The following is a 20,472-nucleotide window of genomic DNA, read 5'->3' as shown; positions in this document are numbered from 1 at the left end:
GTATAGAAAAGTGCTACTAACGATGACTATTTACTTTGCAGTCTTGCACAATTTCCTTCTTTTGGCACAACATACGTGACAAAGTCTAACGTTTCGAAATATATATACATTAAGAGCACTCACTGGGAAAGTATTCGCTGTTTTCTGGACTTACGGGAGTAAGAAAATCCAAAACGTCTGTACCGGGGTAGAAGGAGCTCCACGGTGAACTGCGGGGATATGTGAAGTGGCTGCTGCCTGGCGGGGCGCAGGACGCGGTCTGTCTCGCGCTGCTGAAGCTGGATCCTCGCCTCCTCTCAGTTGTGTTCTTCGCCACCTTTGTGTTGTGATCGGCTCTCCCAGTCTGTTTCTCACACCCACCCCGGTGCACCCCCTCCACCCCCCTCCTCCTCCTCCTCCTCCTCCTCCTGCCCACCTCCATCCCACCCTACCCATACCCCATACACCACCACCCCCTCTCCTCCTTTTAGCATCTGAAAAGACCACTGAGTGAGAATCGATGGCGCAGAGGCCCGCTTGACAGGACAATAAACCACAAAGAAGGGGTGAGTTTTTTTTTTTTTCCTCCTGTCGGTTGTTTTTTTTGAATTGCGGAATTACACTAATGGCACAACGATAAGAGAATCGCTCGGGGCTGGCTGCGTGGAAATCATATTTAACACAAGGCATCTTTTGTTACCGCGATATGATTTACAGCAGGCGTCAGCTGCCGTGGTCCCACTCAGGGGAAAAGAAAAATAAAGAAATTAGAAAAATACCACAAGGAGCAAACGGCTCCCCATCCTACATGGTTTGGGACATTCATTTCACACGACCACACATTCACCTTACGTAACCTATAAATGCATCACTGGAGCCTGGTCCTGTTATTGCAAGAGAATAGCATGCACTTGCTGCTGCAGGTTTAGATGAGGGTCGTTTGCCTGGATTTCATTGGGCGATGCGGAACCTTGAGGGTGTTAATGCGGTTGTCGTGTTGTAAACAAAAATATGTCAGCAGGACCGGAGAGGGAGGTTTGTGTTGTTTTTTTATGGGACCTCCCCGGGAAATTGAGCGCAAGGCAGAGAGTAATGTTATAATTGGCTTGCGCTGTGCCGAGCTTCTCCACATTGCTTTTTTTTTCAGCCATGAGGAGAGGATAAGTCACATCCCAGGCGCAGGGGGAGCCGTCTATTTACAGCTGAGGCGTTCAGATATGCCCCTCTCGTGTCTGTGATAGCCACAACAATAGCTTCCATTTTCCTCATCAGCCGCAGGCATGATCAATAGAATCCAAAACTAAATAAAAAATGATGCTATTATTGGTAAAGATTTGGTCCAGTCTCCACAGATGTCTGCAACAAAATTACACCAGCTCTGCCCACAGCTGAGGAGAAACTGATGAATCATATATTGATCTTATGTCTCACCGCTGAGATGAGAATGTGTTTTGACTGGAGGTAACCTCAAGTGACCTGACAGCATGTGGTGGTGTGTTTGTGCCCCCCCCCCCCCCCAATTCATCCAGCCTAGAAACCGGCTTCCCGCACCGTGAGGACGCAGCGATGCCCCAGCAGAGGGAGGACCCGTCTCCGTCCCGCCGCCTCGGCCTGGCATCCTTCCGCCTCCAGACTCAAAAGCCCGGCCACGACTTCCCATGAGGCCGCTACTAGAACTCAGCTCGACCGATCTGTATGGGGCCTCTCATATATGAAGTAGTTCTGTGGTCTGACTCGTTCTGGAAAGCAGACTCATAAATGATACTCATGAGGAGTTGAGGTTGATGAGTGTTGACAGTGGGCGATTTGTTCATTTCATTTCAAATAGCCTAGGTAGAATGATGAAAATTTGCTTCATCATTTTATCTTTACATTGTTCTCCAGTGATTGCCATCCTGTTTGGAAATGGAGGGGTTGTCTGTCTCATACTTCTATTAAACAAAATAATTAAGATTTTGCAAATGTTCTTGTGAAATACTGAAATGAAATCACTTTTCTGGCCTCTAAAATCCTTCAAATGAAACAATCGAGAGTAAATAAGTCTTTGGTTGAACTCATGGCCACACTGGTATCAATGTGATAAAGGGCCACAGGAAGACTTTATTTTAAGGGGTCACAAGTCAGACATGCAAATGTGAGGATTTCCCACGTTTCTCTGTTTTATAGAATTGCAAATAGATTTGGGACTCTTTGTCAGAAACTAAAAGCGATTCAGCACGGCACCTTGTGGTCCGGGAAATTGTGATGAACATTTTTCACAATTTTTGACTTTTTATATATTAAACAATTGCTTAATTGAATATCATAAAATAATACAAAATAGCTGTAGATTGTTGTAGGAGAATGCTTTAAGTTTTTTTTTTTTAAATCAACTCCATCGGTGCAGGGCTAGACTGATTCCTTGTGGCCTGTGAGATCTGCTGGGTTTGTAAACTGAAAGCGTGTCTGATGTGAACTGTGAAGCAAGACCTTTAGGCACTTTGTATACCAAGGGATCTTAAATTCAGAAAGCAACATGTTGTCGGTGGAGGTTTCTGAGGACCAGAGTCATCAGGTCTGATGTTTTTGTCATGTGGCAGCTAGGTGTGGTTTTAGCATGAAGACCTCAAAACAGAAAACTTCCGTATAGTCCAGCCTCCTCATGACAGAGGCGTGCATACGTTTCTCTGAGTCAGACTGGGAAAGAAAGTATTTTATTTTTTAGATATGTCTCAAATGGCAACCTTGGTGATACTGTTGAAATAATTAAAAAAAAATTAAAACTGTCATCTGAAATAAAATCATCTGTAGCTGCAGCAAAAATTACAGCAAAAATGTGTGTAATGCATTGGGTTTTCCTCTCTGATTGATCCTACACATGATTGCATTTGTCTTCTCAGTTGACATGGAGGATGAAGATGGGACTTGTCTACTTGATGTTTTGTGGTGAGTCTGTCTGATTCTTACTTGGATCCGGCAGAATAAAAAACAATATCCTGTAGATGATGAAAAGTAAGTAAGCAATAAAATCCTTTGTACAGGGTTTTGTTATTGCACGCTATATTTAGATTTAATGAGGTCTAATGTTCTCTTAAGCTGTACTTTGTTGTGTGCAAAAACCTTGGTTTGCACCAAATATTCACCAAGATTAAACAGATATTGATTGGAATTTTAATTTCAGTCCTCTCTTCGTCTTCACAGTGACCCCCAAGCCCTGAACGACTTCCTTCATGGGACCAATGAGGTAACAAAAGAGTCTTAAATAGAGAAGGACTCAAATAAAAAAATCAATAGTGCAAATGATAAATTCAAGATGGGAATATTTCTTGGCGCACAGTCGTGTGAGCTGTGTGGAGGAGGGCTGACAGTGTGAAAGAGAGTTGTAATGTAATACCGCATGCATTTCTCACCATGACTTTGTGAGCCCAACCTAAAATTGACTAATTTCATCTCACCAGCTGCAGGCTGAAGACCTGCTCATTAACTCCTCCTCTGGGGAGCCTTCCCTCTTCACAGATGCCCCGGTGAGTGTCTAGATCCACAGCCAGCAGCGTCACAACAACTAGCATTTTCCCCAGGAGAATGATTTTTTTTTTTCTCTCCTTCTGTGCCTGAAACAGTTTTCTGTAAACTCCTGCTAATCATACAATTCTCCCCTCCTTTTAACTTTCTCTCCCTTATCCTGTTGTCTGTACCTCTCTTTCTATCTCACACTGATTCTTCCTCCAGAGTCCCGTCTCTCTGCTGGGAGATGGCAGGGATTCTCCAGACACACCTCCACCTGGGTGTGTGGACCTGTCCTTCCTGGAGGAGGCCCTCCTGTCATCGCCGGAGGGTGGAGAAGACCCACAGGTGGAGCAGGGAGAAACACCCGTGGAGGTTGGATTTGAGGCAAAGAAGGGAGAAGTGGAAGAAATGGAGGAGGCAGAGGTGGCATGTGATATCCTCCAGCAGAGCCTGCAGGAGGCTGAGATCACAGAGCAGACCATGGCTCTGGAGGCAGGTCTAGCCCAATCTGGGGATAGCCTGTCCCTGTACTCGCCTGCCCCTCTCCTCTCTCCACCCACCGTACCATTCTTACACAAGTCTGTGACCTTGCCTGTCACCCCAGCGTTGCCCAGAGACACCCAGGCAGCAGTGGAGCCCCCCCAGCCCTCCCTCCTGGCTGTAGGGCCAGGCTGCCCTTCTTTAAAACCTGCTGCCCCTCCTCAGCTGATGGGTCTCTTGCCTGGAAATGTGTTCCCTGCTGCTTCTCCAGAGACTTCCTTTTCTCTGAGTCCTGCCCAGGGATCCAGTATGATCATCCACAAGGCTGTTCCCAGTGTGACCAGTCGTCCTCTTATCACTCCAACCCTGAGAGCAACAACAGCAGCAGCCCCGGGCATCCTCCTGCAACGTGCCCCTCTTCACATCCAACCCAAGCTGCCCATCAGCATTCAGCCCAGACTGGTTCAAATTAGCCCGAAGCTTTCTGGGCAAAAACACACTCAAAGTCTTACTTTTGTCCCTGGGACTGCCTCACCAAATATTTTACTCTCCCAACCTCCAGGCCAAAAGCCTGCAGCTCCACCGCCGCAGCCCACCCAGCAGCTCCACAAACAGGTCAGCCTGCAGCTGGTCAACCAGGGCGGCTCCTTTGTGCTCCACCCTCAGGGACTCTTCCAAGGCCAAAGCCAATTCCTTCTTCCAGGCCAGTCCCCTGTTACGATCTCCCAGCCTGCCAGTGCAGCTCGATCGCTGCTGAACCCCAGTCACCAAGGCCCATCGGTCCACAGCCTGACTCCCTCTGCTGGGCAGCTCGTAGACGGCTCTCAGATCCTAACTGTGCCACAAAGACAGCTGAACTTCAGCCCTGTCTTCACCACCCCTACAGGGCAGCTAGCACTCCGCCAGGCCACTGTGCTTTCAGGACCTTTGCAGCTACAGTCAGCGCCCCCTACTGTCTTCCAGATGCCAGCACACCTGGCTGGAACCTACACTCCAGGAGGGCAGGGGCAGCGTGCAACCTTGGTCCACAGTCCAGCTCTTGGAAACCACATTACCTTGATCAACAGTTCAGGGGTGCTTCCCCCAGATCTCACGTCCATCTCGATTGTTAATGGCCCCTCAGTAGTTCAGGGGCTGCCTTTTGCTGCCCAGGCCCCGGCTCCTCAGACAGGAGTGACAGAAGGACAGCTGAGCCTCCAGCAGGCCTCCGTGGTGCTGCTGCCAGAAAGAACAATTCAAGAGGAGAGGACCAGCTCAGAGGAGACCTTCCACCAACTAGCACAAGTGAGTGAGCACCTCTGTCTCTATCATGGTATATGTAATCTGGCATTGTGGCTGGAGGACCCCTCCAAATCAATCTGCACCTAAACTGCATTTTGATGCAATGATAATGTAACATAGATAAAAAAACTCATGAAGACTCAACGTTCACTGTGATGGATTACACAAGATTCAATTGCATATCTAAATTATTTTTATACTCCACGAACATTTATGGAAACAGAGGATGTGTGTAATAGAAGAAATAAAATCAGCCAAAAAACCAACAACAACTGCATAGCATGTATGCAAATGGTGAGAAAAATGTCAGATATACTGTATGTAAACTGGTATAGTTGACACCAAATAACAAAAGGATAAAAAGTGCTGCTTTACAACCCTCAAGGGGTTAAATGTTTAAGCATGTTGCACACCAGACTGAACCCCAGTCTGTAATGTTGAAACATGTATTTTGCTGAACACAGATGATAGAAAACACCATTTGATTGAGGTGTGGCCTGAATTTCAACATACTCAACTGTTTCAACCTGTGCAACCAGTGCAAAATCAGTTTTCTACGGTGTGTGATTCAGTCTTAAAATAGATTTAAAAAATGTAAATGAGCCATTTGATTTTGTTTATTATGGATCAGAAGGCTTGGGACAGAATCATTCCTATACAAATGCTGTTTAAATAATTTGCTTAAAGTAAATTAAGGAGTCTGCTTACAGTGTTCATTTTGGGTCTTTTGCATGACAAAGTGGGAAAAAAATCTTGTTGTGGCTTAGAAGCCTATTAGCAACGCTGACGTTACTGCACTTGTAAACAGCACATTACTGTTTTAGGCTATAGTATAGTTATAATTGGACCAACAGTAAGCTATATTTTATAAACGGTACTGTATTGGATTACTGCATAGTGTATTTGAATTATACACTGTATTTTAATTTGAAGTGTCTGAAACAGCTGCACTGTATTTTGAAACAATTATATTCAGTAAGCAGTAAAGCTTTCTGTTTCAATACTTTATATTCATGTAATAAATATGGAACTTTCAATAAAATTGTAATCTGCATGAGAAATAAAGAAAAAGATAAGAAATCAGTTATAATAATCACCCGCTTATAATGATCAATTTGTCTAGGACAGGGATGATCATTATAAGAGGCTTCCACTGTATTACATTGCAATGTGTTTTTTTTTTAATTAAAACTAGTCACATCAGATTTGAGCCAAGTAGCAAACAACGTTTTTCATCACAATCATTGCCGAATACTTATTAACTATACTTTACTAAACCTCCTGGTGTCATTGGGTTGTTGAGCTGACAAACACAATGTACTCTGTACAAATCAACAACAAAAAAGTATTAAATTCAGTTTTAGCTCTGATGTCTATTTCTTCTCTTGCTGCAGCCCTACGGACATGTTCTCCAGCATGTCTCGGTGCAGCCAACCTCTTCTGGGCTGCAGTCCTCCTCTCCTCCTGTGGTGACAGTCCTGCAGCCTCCTCCTGAACCACCTCTGGTCCCCGATCCAGCTGTGGAGATCCCTAAACTTTTGATGCCCCCAGCAGACATGACCCAAGTAGTGGAGGAGGTGACCCACTCGATGAGTCAGAACGAGGCCTTTATGCAACATCTGCAACAGGTCAGCGCTTTAACAAATTCCTGCAGATTTCTTCTAATTTAGTGATGAAATGCTTGTGCTGGTTTACATTTACATGTTGTTTTTTGACAGAGCTTCTCCTCAGTGATGATGTTTGTATTTTCTAATAGTATAGTTTAGTATAATACGACAAGTCCAATGATAGTGATTAAAAATTAGAAAAAGATTAGATGCCATAAACAACAATAAGATATGGTAAACGGAATCCCAGTTATTTGGCATACCAGGAAGAAACAACTGTAAACAACAGTAAAAGAACGTCATGGAAGTACAACGCAGTAATAAATGTAGGAAACAAACTGTTCACAAGAGTAAAAGTTAGAAGTAAAAGACAGAATATCAACAGTTAGCTTAACACTAAACCGTTACTTAGATTGTTGTTGCGACACATTAGCTCCAGATAGCTAGTGCAGGCTTGGTCAGCAGTAAACTGATTGCATTACAAGTAAAAGTACTCAAGTATTAGCATCAAAATATACTTAAAGTGCTCATTATGCAGAATTTCCCATTTAGTGTGGAAGAAGTATAAAGTAGCATAAAATAGAAATTCTCAAGCACAGGTGCCTCACCATTCTACATTACTTGACATAACAGATTTGATCACATTTGAACAGTACCTGCAGATAATCGTCTGATAATGGCATTTAGTTGGTGGGTAAAAGACACTTTTCAATATTTTCTTGGACACGGATCACTGACAAAATGGCCAATGTAATGATGTCAGGGATATTGCGCCAGTAGCAAAATTTAGCAACAAAATGTTTAACTGAAACCAACTGCTGCTGGTATTTGGTTTAATTATGACGTAAATTGTGATTTAAAGTGAGACAGCAGCCACTGTGGCCACAAGAGATGCTTACAAAATAACAGCATTGAATTTCGCAAGATACTTACAAGATAACCGCAATGTATTTCCTTTAATTTCTCAGTGTTTATTGATTCAGTTGCTTTAAAGTTGCTGACTGAGCTAAAACGTTATGTAACAGAACTGCAAATAGACCTACAGGTACCTACAAAGGCAGCCAACTGACACGGAAATGTCAATTACACAGGAATATCCATCAGTTTGTAGTGATTGCATCATCATAAGCTACTGGTCATAACAGACCAAGTAATGCTGTAGCTGCAAAACACCTGAATGTGTTGAATTGTTTTATTTCTGGTCTCAACCTTTTTTGTTGTTGTCTTCGTTTGAAAGTTACATAGTTTGACTTTAAAGCTGATGCCATTGTTGTAAGTTGTTTTACATGTGTGACAAACTGTCTCTAATATGATGCGTTATTTTATGAGTGACTTTGTCTTATTTAAATATTATTAAAATGTTCCCATTGAAATAGGGATATCTAAGAAAACTGTTTATCAGCAATGAAATATTTAATTCATACCGGCCCATGTAACATCTGCCAGCTACTAATGACTATTGCTACTGTTGATGTCAGTCATGGCAAGGCTAATTTATATGCATAGAAAGAGTCAATGCAAAGTGTGGCATAGAAGGCAGGGGAAATAAATCAATTTAAAGACAGAAAAACAATAATGCTTTTTAATTTAGATTTGAAAAGTGTCTAAAGTTGCAAGCTGGTTTCATCTCTGTGCATCACTGTGGAACTATTAGCTGACTGCTTCCAAAAGGATCTATAACATCTATCTAATTCTTCATCTTCTGTCGTCATCATTTCCACCACAGCAAGCACTTAGTTCTCCTATCACATCCGAATTGCTTGTCGGATCGCTGCCTGTGGTGCCGTTGGAGACACTTGCCTCCCCAGTCGCCAACGAGAGAGACACCCAACCACAGACCCATGCAGTCTCCGGTCAGGACACCCGCACTGTGATGTCTGACCAATGTGTCGAGGCTTCTCCGCTTCACTCAGACCCAGAGGACACGCCGCTGATCTGCCCCTCGCCTCCCATTCAGGACACCGAGAGACTAGCTCAGACGAGTTTCTCCCCTCCAGCTGGGCCTCGGATCACTCTGCCCGGATCTGAGAGTTCAGTCCCCCAGATCACAGCACCCCAGCTTTGCGTCGAGCCCCAAGTCCAGTACCAGGTCACTCATCAGCTCCAGGTTTCACAGGCCTTATTTGGCCAGGACCAGGTACAGATCCAGTCGTCCGTTTCCCAGCCTTTGCCTCAGATCCAGGCCTCAGCTCCCCAGCTCCAGGTCCAGTCATCTGTTTCCCAGCCTCAGTCCTCGGTCATGAATTCAGTCCACAGCAGTCCCTCCCCTCTGCGTGTCAGCGTCTCGGTGCCTCAGCAGCAGCCTGATCCCAGAGCTGCTGGTCTCTCCAAAGGAGGAGACGACTCCGCTGTCCAACAGCACACACAAAACAGTGAGTCTACATTAAAAAGTGAAAAATGCCAACCATTATCACTTTTCCTACCTCATCATTGCTCTCCACCATCACTTTAATCATTATTATAAATATTAAGATCTGCAATACCATCATCATTACCTCTGTCACTGTGTCCCTTTTCAGAGCCAACAGCTGCCTTGGTCGTGGAGAGTAAAGCGTTTACTCTTGATGACCATCCACCGTCTCCTGCAGCTCAGGGTGTCCAGGTTCACGGGCCCCCAGCTCCCAGAGAGTGCGTCCCCGTCGAGACGAGCCAGCAGACCGGCACCAAGGTGAGAACAAGCTAAGATCCACTTTACTTAAAGTCCAGTTAATTTAAGATTTGTTTTCTTAAAATGTCATAAATGTAAATATAAATTAAAACATTTTAATTTGGAAGAAAACCTCCTAATTATCCAAAGTATTACATATATACATATTATCTTTAAGGCTGCATCTAAAGATCATTTTCATTATCAATCAATCTGTCAGTTAGTTATTTTCTTAGTCAACTAATGATTGTTATCTGGCTATTTGGCCCATAAAATGTCAGAAAACTGTGGACATTGCTCATAATAATTTCCCAAACCCCAGGCTGACATGTATGTGTCTTGTTTTATTTTTAAACCCAAAGATATTACATTTACTATCATAGAAAACTAAGACAACCGGAAAATATTCACAGTTTAGAAGTTGAAACCTGTACATGTTTGGACATGTTATTTAAAAAAATATGACAATTATCAAAAATGTTGCAGATGAATTTTCTGTCAACCCACTAACTGATTAATTGACAAATCATTTCAGCTGTAATTATATTATATATCTTGTTTATTTAGTTTCATACAGAGAATAAATGGATATTCAAATTTTTGTAATGAGTCAAATAATTTCCTCTGTAGATTAAAATGAATTGGCTCCAGTCTTGAAACAGAGATGGCAGACTTTGAAATGATTATTTGTTTCATGCAGCAAACATATTATTAATGACTTGAAAATGCACCCCTGTCTCCGTCCTTTGATCTCATCCAAAATGTTATCTGGCTGCCAGCTGGCAGGTCCTCTGGAGCAGCAGAGAGATGAGAGGCTCACACCAGCAATGCGCAGGCACAGGTAAGAGGCAGAGAGCAGCAACTCTGGTGACGATGATGTTGGATCGATGTTGATTTTCTTTTTTGAGATTTGAAGTTTTGAATTGATGTCATGGACATGAAGTAAATGATTTTTTTTAACAATGAAAATGTGTGGGGAAATTATTGCAAATATTTTAAGTGTGTAGCCTATAACCTCTGTACCGCAGCCACTTGGGACCCTAACAGGCTACTTTTAACCAGTTTAAGAGGTGCTTTACTAAATCTTATCTTAAATTTGATCCTTAACAAATAAAAGATTTCACTTTTAGTAATAAAGCTGGCTTATTCACAACTAAAATGGTCATATTACTGGATATGATATATATATATATATAAAGAGATGCTTTCGTACCTCAGTAATAATCACCCATGTAGTTTTATGTATTAACAGCTGTCTGGTTTCACAGACATGGATTTAATGATTGATTGACTGATATCTTTTATTTTGAACATGTAAATAAAATTAAAATAAAAAATCTGATCCATAGTCTGATCCTTCAGTAATGTTTTTAAATCTCGGTCCTCTAGGACTCTTTTCACGGTTTCTACCACTGCTACAGTCTCTGCTACTATTTATTACATCATTCAGTAATCTCGGCTGTAAATAAAAAAACTACAGTGCCATTTATTATGTTACCAGTCTGTCGTCTCCAGGCTTTTGTGTATTGCAGCTCAGGTTAACGTAGAGTTTTCTTTTTGGTCGTCAGGTTCCAGCAGCAGATTTGTTTGGACCACGCAGCGGTTCAGACCCCCTTCACCGGCACAGCCTTTTCCACACTGAAAGATGCTGTGAGATGTCTGCTACCATACCACACCTGCACTGGTCACCTGCCCACTCAGGATGACTTCAATTTAGGTGAGTGAGCTCTGGCTGATGATCTAAGCAGCTTAGAACTAGCTCAAGTGGGCGACCTAGTGGGCTTGAACAGGTTTTATACATCCAAAGAACTTCTATAAAAACCAGACCAGGCGTCTAATTGAGACCTACGTTGATCAAAACATGTAGCCGCACACGGCCAGTAAAAGGGTGTTAGATCCCGAGTCACCCCTGTTCAGGAGGCACTGGACCAGCTCTCCGTCTTAAAGGGTCCGATCCTCTAGGCCTATGGGTATTACCCTAGTAGGTATGACTGAGGACTGTTTAAGCTGGTGTCGAAGAGATTCACCTGGCTTCTAACTGTCTTCTTCCGAACGCCTACCCTGCTTACTCTGAGATAGCACCTGACTGAATAGCCCTAGAGCCAGATACCACCCCAGCCACGCCCGTTAACGACAGCTCTCTTCTCATTGATCAGTGCACTGATTACTACCTTAGTGAGGAAATAACTTCAATGTCGACTATCGTTCTTTAAATGCAGTGATTATATATTTTATTGCATAAAGTTAGCAAGGGCAAGCATACAACTGAAATTGGTTAAAATTGAGTAAAAATAATAAAACTGTTAAAATTCAAAACCTGATACGAATAGCTGAGCTTGAGTCTTTTTGGTTATCTTCTTTTTGGAGAGAAAGGGAGGGGAAGGAGTTGTCCTGGCCAAGGAGTTCTTTCCCTCTTCTGCTGGGCTGATGACTCTGGTGGAAACCTGAGGCTTTGTCCAAAGCCCTCAAATTGTCTTCAAAAATCTTCAGTCTTCGTCGCAGTTGAAAAGGAGAAAATCTTCCGAGTCCGATGTTATGGTTATCCTCCGTGGCATGATCTGTTGAAACTTTGCTGAAGAAATCTCTGAAGCGTTCCCTAGTTGATTGCTGTTCAAATCCCCATCTCTTGTCTTGGGCTCTTGGTCCGGTGCGGTGATGGTCTTGCTCCGAGTCCGATGCCTCTTGAGATCCGCCGAGGAAAAACCCCGATCTCTTTCTGGCTTCTCTTTATATATCCTATTCCGTGGCTGATTTCTTTGTCATATCAGCCACCAACCTTATCCTGTCCATGTGACTACTGTCACATAGCTTGTTCATCCTTAAATTCAGTTGGGCCAGAGATGTCCTTATTTGGCCATTTCATTTCCCCTTGCTGACCCTTCTCTCCCAATGACTCATAGTCATGATGTCTTCACCCAAACTTAGTGACCTTTTGCACAGTTATTTAACCTTTACCCTAATTCTCCGTACTTTAACCATATTATGTATTTTACAATCGGAAGATCAATTCAATTTATTAACCTTCAATATCAATGAGATATCCTGATTTTCAATCATCATATCATGTTTAATACCAAATATCTTTCTTTTAATTATTATTCAATATATTGCTTATAGCATTGTTAAGCTCTATGTTTTGCAGATGGAAGTATGTTGCACTTCCCTTTTCTCACTCACTGTTGTTACTAAAGGGAGAAAGGCTCCAGTTTTCTTCTTTGCGACCTGATAGTAAGAGCGTTGGGATCTCAACTTATTTGACAAGGGACTCTCCGCTTAATTGGAGTTATTATTATACTATATACTTTTCTTTAAATTCAACTAAAGATCCAAAATGAACTATCTTCTGTATTAAATTATTAAATATTATAATTATTTTATTTTATTTTTAAAAAGTGACGGCCGCTTAGTGTATCATATAAGAACACATACAATGCAACTTAGATATAAATTAAGGACAACTATTTTAACCTGGGTGTGACAGCATACATATATTTAGCTTTTAAATAAAAATTGGTGTCAGTCAGATACATATGATACCATTACATTATCAAGGTGGATGAGGAGAACTGGAGACTGAATAGTGAACACTTAGTAATGGGTGAATTAGGTGTTATTTATTTGGCTATTTACAATACTTACATGGGCAAAAAAATGTGGGGGGAATAGGACAAAGTGGTTGTGCAAAAATAAATGAAATGAAAGAAACCTAACTAAACTCTTCTTCTTAAAATAACACCCAAATAACATGACTTAACTAACTTACTTACAAAAGGAAAGCGTTACACAGTGGGGGCAACAACAATCAACCTGGGTTGCCTTCAGTAGGTGAGGAAAAAGAAACAGTGCCTCTTGACTTGTACGTAACAGACAGTTTTATGATATTAGTTATTATGTAATTAATCAGTGTTGTCTATTGAAAGATGTTACCCTGAATATACTCTAATGCAACATTTTGCACTGAAGTAAACTGTAAATGATTATGTTTAATGTAAATCTGTGTTCAAGAAAGAGTGTCCTGTCTTCAATATGTTTCAGAGCCCTATCTGGCCAAAAATAAAATCCTGTCGACTTTTAATGTCTACAGGAAATAGTCAAACGCAAAGATCAATACCAAAATATAAGAATCGAACTATTATTTTTGTTAGCTATAAATCTGCTAATTAGTTTCTTAATAAATCATGAAAAAAAATTTCTAAAGCGTGATAGAGAAAAGCTGCAAATCCTCACATTTAAGAAGCTGGAACCAGGGAAATGTTTTGTATTTTTGCTTGAAAAATTGCTTTTTGACTTATTATGTTTGTTGCTATAAAAGTATACACACTCTACCTCTTGATGGAAAACAACAGCTCTGTTAACTCTTCTGATCCCATTCCAGTCCATTAACAGTTAATCTGACTATAATGTTTCTTTTCTCACAGTGGACCAGGAGTTTGACACTGTGTCCGGTTTCCTGCTGAAACGCACCAAGGACATGGTCAACAAATACAGGCAGCTACTGGTTAGAGAAGCCCAGGTAAACCACAATACACTGCCTTCTTTCTCTGTACCTGTATGTAAAATATATGTATAATATGTATCTTGTATCACTTCCACATCCAAACTGTGTTAGGATATTAATTAACTTTCAGTTGAGTCCATTCAGACAGTTTTGTCTACTTTCTTGTACAAATATACGCTTTGTAATTAGTAAATTAATGATAATGTATCACGAAGGAGGACTAGTCCACTGTGACTGTTCAGAAAATTAGCTACTTTTGAGACAATGCATCTTTTGTTTATAAGACCTCATTCATCTGTAAGTGGGGAGCGAGACAGTTAAATGAACCAAACACAAAGATTTAACAGAGTCATCTCCTTAGGGCTGTTTGCAGCAGACAGATGGAGATGTGTGTTTGTGTGTGTGTGTGATGGGATATAAACTGGTTTCCACAGCAGGAGAGTCCGTCAGCAGAGATGGTGATGCTGGAGCGCCTCTTCCTCCAGGCTGAACGATGCGCTTTAGCGGAGGACAGACGGAGAGTCCGCAGGGACCCAGGTCAGTGTCCCAGCAGGAAACCATAATCACCACATACTTTATTAGACGTGTGTGTGTGTGTACATACATGTGAGTGGCATCCTGTCTGTTTTGGGTTTTTTTTGTCAAGAAAGATGCTATTTCAAATCCCAAGACTGGGACTGGAAATATGGAAGTAAAAAAGTCAATTAGTGACACTCATTTTTTTTTTTCTTCTCACAAACTAATTTCACTGTGCCTCAGAGCGCGACACTTAACCTCCATATTTGCTCCGGAGCAGCTCCCAGGTGTGAATGTGTAATTAAGCTGTGTAAATGTGGAGCAGGGTCGTGCTGAGAAAGACTCTGACGAAAAAATTACATGTGAGAGGTTAAGAGCAAATTAAAGCAGGGTTGTTATGTTAATTAAAAAGTTGGAAACGGGGGAAGGAAGCTCTTGAAAACTGTTAAATGTCAGGCTTGGCTGCTGGGACTTATGAAGGAACAGTGCACATTAATAGACTTTGGTGTCAATGTGTTTTTTATCTATAGTCCCTGAACAGATGTTACTTATTCAGACAAATATAGTATTTTTGTTGGAAAAATGATTGGATTTGACAGCTAAAAGAACACGACCAGACTCTGTGAGAATAAGTATAGAAGTAAGTTCATCCTCATCCACAGCAGGATGTAGGTGATACACTTGCCAACATTTAGATTTGAGCTTTTATCTTCCCTGCAATCCAGCCTGGCATATCTAATAACTTTGGAGATTATGGCTGGAATTTACAAAGCAAATATATATTCATTCATAGGGAATATTTCATGGATAGAAAGTAACCCCAATAATATAATGTGGTCATGATATATACTGTTGACAGAGATGCGGATTATCCACAGTGACATTATTTTCAAATGCTGCACAAATTACATTTATTTTCCTGCCATTGTTTTAATTTTTAAATTTTTAATTTTGTCATGCATGCAAAAATTCCCAGGCTTACAAAACATCTTTTGCATCACCACTAATTTATATGAACCAGATGCAGAATAGTGCATAGACTGTACATTTCAACCTATTTGAATGTGATGGAAGGCTTTTTAGACAAAGTTAACAAACTTAAACACTTCAAGACTGAACGTTCGAAGTTTTGATCATCTCACCAGCAGAATATTTCTGGGTTTTGTTGAGCCGAACCTAAATCACACAGCTCAGAATAGCCAGAAGAAGAATACCAGTTCTCAACTGTGCAACTAAACATCTTCAGCTTCTACATATGCAAGATGTAACTTATGATTTAGGGCCATACATTCAGTATGCATGAATACTCTTACTAACTTTCTTCAAACTTAAAATTAACAAATAATTCCTATTAATAGAGAACTGTGTGATTTATACTTATTTATTCTATACTCCAGTCAGACTGAAACATTATTACGTTTCAGGGTCAGGGCAGAAGTCTTAGTGACTGATATTTAAAAAACGTGTGTTTGTAATGATGACGGCTCTGCGGCTTTTAGAAAATCACAATAAGCGATGTTGTTTAATCTTCTGCTCATTTTTCTTTATTCCAGAGTCATTTATGATGGCCTTGGCTACATCAGCGTCTTCGCCCCATGGCGCCCACTCCTCCGGTCCCTCCCAACACTACTCCTCTGGCAGCCCCTCCTCTCCACCAGCCTGGACCAGACTGTCCGACCGGCCCCCGGGACTCAAGACGTACCGCTCCAGCTCCCGTGGGGCTCTCAGGCTCACCATCAAGCAGGAGTCTGGCTCCCGTAAAGTGGTTCACAACTCTGCCTGTGACCCGGGACTCAAGAGGGACCACAGGGGGCAGCTGACCAACGGCGGCGGAGCTGTGAACGAACACCACTCTCAGGCACCCAACGGAGCACCCCAGGGTCCTCAGCATGACGCGGAGATCTGCAACGGAGGTCTTCCTTGTAACACTGCGGCGGATGTCCCACAGACAGCACCCGATTCCAAGATAAAAGCCCCAAATCCTTTTTCTATGCCAGAGCAACAGGCTGGTTGCTTCGAGTTGCCTCCCAGAGATGTCAGCGCCCCAAAACTGAAATGCTACAGGTTGGATGCGTCGCCTCGGCCGGAGCAGCGGTTCAGCCCGCCGCCTCCTCCCCTCCCAGAGGACAACATGCTCAGTGAACATCTACAGAGTGCCATCGACAGCATCCTGGAGCTTCAGCGTCTGCAGGGCCCCTCGGCGGCCCAGACCAGGGCCACGTCAGGCCCTTCACTGGACCAGTCTGTCACCAGCATCCTGGAGGGACACCTGTGAGGTAATCTGCCCTGGCAGACGTCCACACAGATACAGCAACATCTGTCTGGTGAACTTAACTTCTTATCTGTTCCCAGAACTAGAAGAGATTTAATTTCTGGGTTCCAGAGATTACTTTTAAGGAACTGATTGTTTGTTTGAAAGAAGGAAGGGGGGGGGGAGAGGCACTATAAAGAGATGCATACCAGACAACAGCACTATCTATAGTCTGATAGATGTTAGATACTTCATTTTGATGTATACGTTTGTGGAAAAAAAATCTATTTGAATAGGAGCTATATTGTTTCAGTGGTAGTTAAGTCATTCAGAGGTTTACGACACTGGTGTAACCTTCATCAGCATATAGTATATAAGTAATAGTGAGGATAACGAACACGTGGCGTAGACTGAGATTATTCAATAGTTTTTTATAAGATTTCTTTCAAATATGTGAAGTTTCTTTTGCATAGTGCCAAGCTTCCAGGGTATTTATTTTGATAATCTGTGCCAATTGTGTTTTCAAATGAGTTGCATTGAGAAAGGCAGTGAGTGTGTGACGAGTGTTTGTGTGTGTGTGTGTGTGTGTGTGTCTTTATTTGGATTAGTTTGTGTGGATCTTAAGAGAGTGTGTGTGTGTGTGAAAACATTGCATCCTGCGATGGGACGGTACATAAACCCCCCGCAGGCTCCATCATCTCGGCTTATCGAATGAAACCTCCAAAGAATTTGTGACTTGCTACATCCTGAATACACCAGCAAACGTCCATGTTGTGTCTCTTCCCTAAAACTGGAGTCTGTCCTTGCTAAAGAACCTGAGGGGAACACAAAAAAAATTAGGCAGTCGTGGGGTTTTTTTGGGCCCTTGTTGTCATTCATTCTGGAATCTGATGTGAAATATTTCTAGCTTTCAGAGACAAGAATGGTTCCCAAACTTTATGTATTAACATGCAAGCAATAATGAGTTAGGGTTGATAGGAGCAGTGGTGGTGCAGTGAGGAGGAGGAGGAGGAGGAGGAAGAGGAGGAAGGGGGAGGTTTTTGTCTACCGTTGAATGAAAACAAAGATTGTTTTTCAGATGAGAGATTTTGCCAGCAAAGCCCGTGTAGTTTAGGAATTGTGTTTCAAACACGTTTCAAGGGTTTGAGGGTCACTAAACGGCATAAATGATCATGCAATTGTCCAGTTTGGGAAAGAAAAACACCAAAACTGCGGTTGTTTTCCATGACACACTGTACAGAGCTTGAGCCTCTCTGCATCATCAAACAGCCTTTGACCAAAAGCTAGAGGAATCATCCGCTTTCACGTTTACAATTCTTTTAATTTATTAAATTATTTGTTTGAAGCCCGCTGTGTTAAGCCGGAGATATTATTTTTACGCAGCCATTGTGAAGCAATATGATTTTTTGCAGCATCTTATGTTAATGTGACAATCTTATCTGTTTGTGTGAAAATGTGACTTCTGTTCATATGAACATACGCGAGGGAGATGAGGTCATTTGCATCGACTGTGACAGCTCTCCCTCATAAAACATGTGGAAAATATTCTTTGTAGAAGGGTTTTTACCTTGAAGGTCAAAATGTTAACGCTGCAAAATGTCTTTTTGTAATATAAATTGAAAATGCGCTTCAAAATTTAGCTTTTGGAGATACTTTTAGGGGTCACGGTTTGACTTGCGAATTGGAAATGTTTAGAATATGCCTTATTGTCAATTCAGTGTACCTTTATGGGAAATGGAATCTGCAAAGAAAAGATAATTAATGTGATGTTTTAAATACTGTAACATCTGGTGTTCTGAAATGTGAAAGTAACCTGTCCCTTCAAAAAAGAGAGAAAAAAAAAATCTTCCAGAGATTTGGGGCTAAATCAAACAGGCCTTCTCATTTCTTGAGTTGCATTGTCATTTTTTTTTAAATGTAAAATTGTCTTTTGTTGGAATAAACAAAAGGAGTTAATAATATGCAGTAATGTAATGTTGCCATCCTCTGCAGTAGTATGGAGTGGACACACACTGGAGGATTCATAAAGGACTAGTTGGATATTCTATTCTTAAATACACTTTGATACCACTTGTGTGTCTGTATGCTAAATACAAAGTGACAGCTTAGCTTAGCATACTGGAAACAGAAAGAGCTAGCTTGGCTCTGTCCAAAGGTAACAAAATCCACCTACCAGTACCTCTAAAGTTCACATGATACTGTTTTATGTGGAATTGTGTGCTGAATTATTTCTTGGCCTGGAGAAGCAACTTCCTTAAAATGTCAATCGATATTTTTTAATGTTTCAAATCATTATGTGATAATGAGAAAGGGGTCGTTCTTAGAGTTCAAACTACAGAGGCTCATAACCTGAATCTGCAGTTACGCTGCGCTTTATAGCAAGTTTCTGCTCATGGTTTCTTTCCAGCCGCAATTACTGTTTGGTTCACTCTCATAGTGTAGTTTTTCAGCCAGATTAGGCAGCTGTTTTCAGAGACAAAGCTCTAAAAAAAACCTACTGTTCACTACCCACTCAGCACCAAACAGCAGACAGATTCAGCTGGCAACTAGCTGGTGGACGTAGTGGAGCATTTAGCAGCTACAGAGCCAGCTATTTCCCTCAGGAGTTGGTAGACATCTGTAACTCCTGAATGTTTGCTAACAAGTTCATATCAGCTTTAAAGGTGATATGTTAACGAGTTTGTTTTATGCTGCACCCAAGAGGCCTAATAATTCAGTTATTGCAGTTTCCGATTGCCTGGTAACCGCACAGCGACAACCAGACAGAAATAGTCTGGCACAAACTTTGTTTTTTGTACATATTAATCTAAGTAGATATAACTGTTAATTAGTGAGGTGGTAGGTGGATTTTATCACCTTTAGAGAGTGGCGGTAACGTTATTAATCTTTTTCCTATCTGCAAGAAAGAATCTGCTTATTTCCCTAATTATTCCTTCAACAGTCCCAAAATAAATGAGCATAAAAACATTAAATCTCCAGGTGTGTTTCCGCCCTCAAGAGGATTCACTGTAATGCAGTAAAGATGTCAGAGTGTCTTTCATAACACAGGATTGCACTCCATGTCACTCTAAACTTCTTAAAAAAGGGGAATTCCACCAAAATGTTTTTATTTTTAATAAAGTATTTCCCAATGTTTGCCCGTATCTTTCTCCTCTTTAATGCTCAAGATGAAAAGAAAAATAAATTCTCAAGTCACCTTTGGTGGAATCCCTTTGAATGAAGCAGCCTCATGTGCCACTGTTATTGTTGCATTATGTCTGCAGTGTCAAACACTGACCATTTGACACATGCTTAGTTTTCTCAGCATTTTAAGACATCTGCATGTTGAGCCATTTTGGTATTTTTGTATTTGTTTATTTTTTTTTCCTGACTGAACTGTGAAACCAGGGGAGCTCATAACTCTACACTAATTCAACTTCAGATACAAAACATTTGACTGACAGATTGTTCTGATGCCAAAATCAAGAGGCCTTAATTCAGCAAAACTAGATTGTAAAAAAAAAAATATGTCATTCCTGACAAAAAAAAAAAAAATCCAACTGAAGACTCCTTTGACCTGAAAGTCATGAGTGATTCATATATGAAATGTTAAGAAAACCGCTTTTGTACTCATTTTTACAGACTATTTATTAAACTGTGATTTTGTAAGAAATAAAAATAAAAAACCTCAATGTGCTTGTGTCTTTTTAAAATGGGGGGGGGGGGGCTGTATGTGAAGAAGTGTGTA

At 41.4% G+C, this 20,472-nt stretch overlaps 1 protein-coding gene across 1 annotated transcript; it reads left to right on the top strand.

The window, feature by feature from the left end:
- Positions 1–1,513: 1,513 nt before the first annotated feature.
- Positions 1,514–20,410, top strand: si:ch211-168d23.3 (BRD4-interacting chromatin-remodeling complex-associated protein). The gene is made up of 13 exons (XM_038728627.1): positions 1,514–1,695; positions 2,859–2,904; positions 3,160–3,202; positions 3,417–3,482; positions 3,688–5,229; positions 6,621–6,854; positions 8,560–9,205; positions 9,353–9,501; positions 10,260–10,321; positions 11,049–11,197; positions 13,899–13,993; positions 14,413–14,515; positions 16,048–20,410. The coding sequence occupies exons 2-13, from the start codon at positions 2,864–2,866 to the stop codon at positions 16,767–16,769; spliced, it is 3,852 nt and encodes a 1,283-aa protein (XP_038584555.1). The 5' UTR covers positions 1,514–1,695; positions 2,859–2,863; the 3' UTR covers positions 16,770–20,410.
- The last annotated feature ends 62 nt before the right edge of the window (positions 20,411–20,472 follow it).

Source organism: Micropterus salmoides, unplaced genomic scaffold (assembly GCF_014851395.1).
Source record: "Micropterus salmoides isolate LMB-PRFRI ecotype aquatic unplaced genomic scaffold, ASM1485139v1 Ms_hic_scaffold_19, whole genome shotgun sequence".
Lineage (NCBI taxonomy): Eukaryota > Metazoa > Chordata > Actinopteri > Centrarchiformes > Centrarchidae > Micropterus > Micropterus salmoides.
This window is presented reverse-complemented; position numbering and strand designations above follow the sequence as displayed.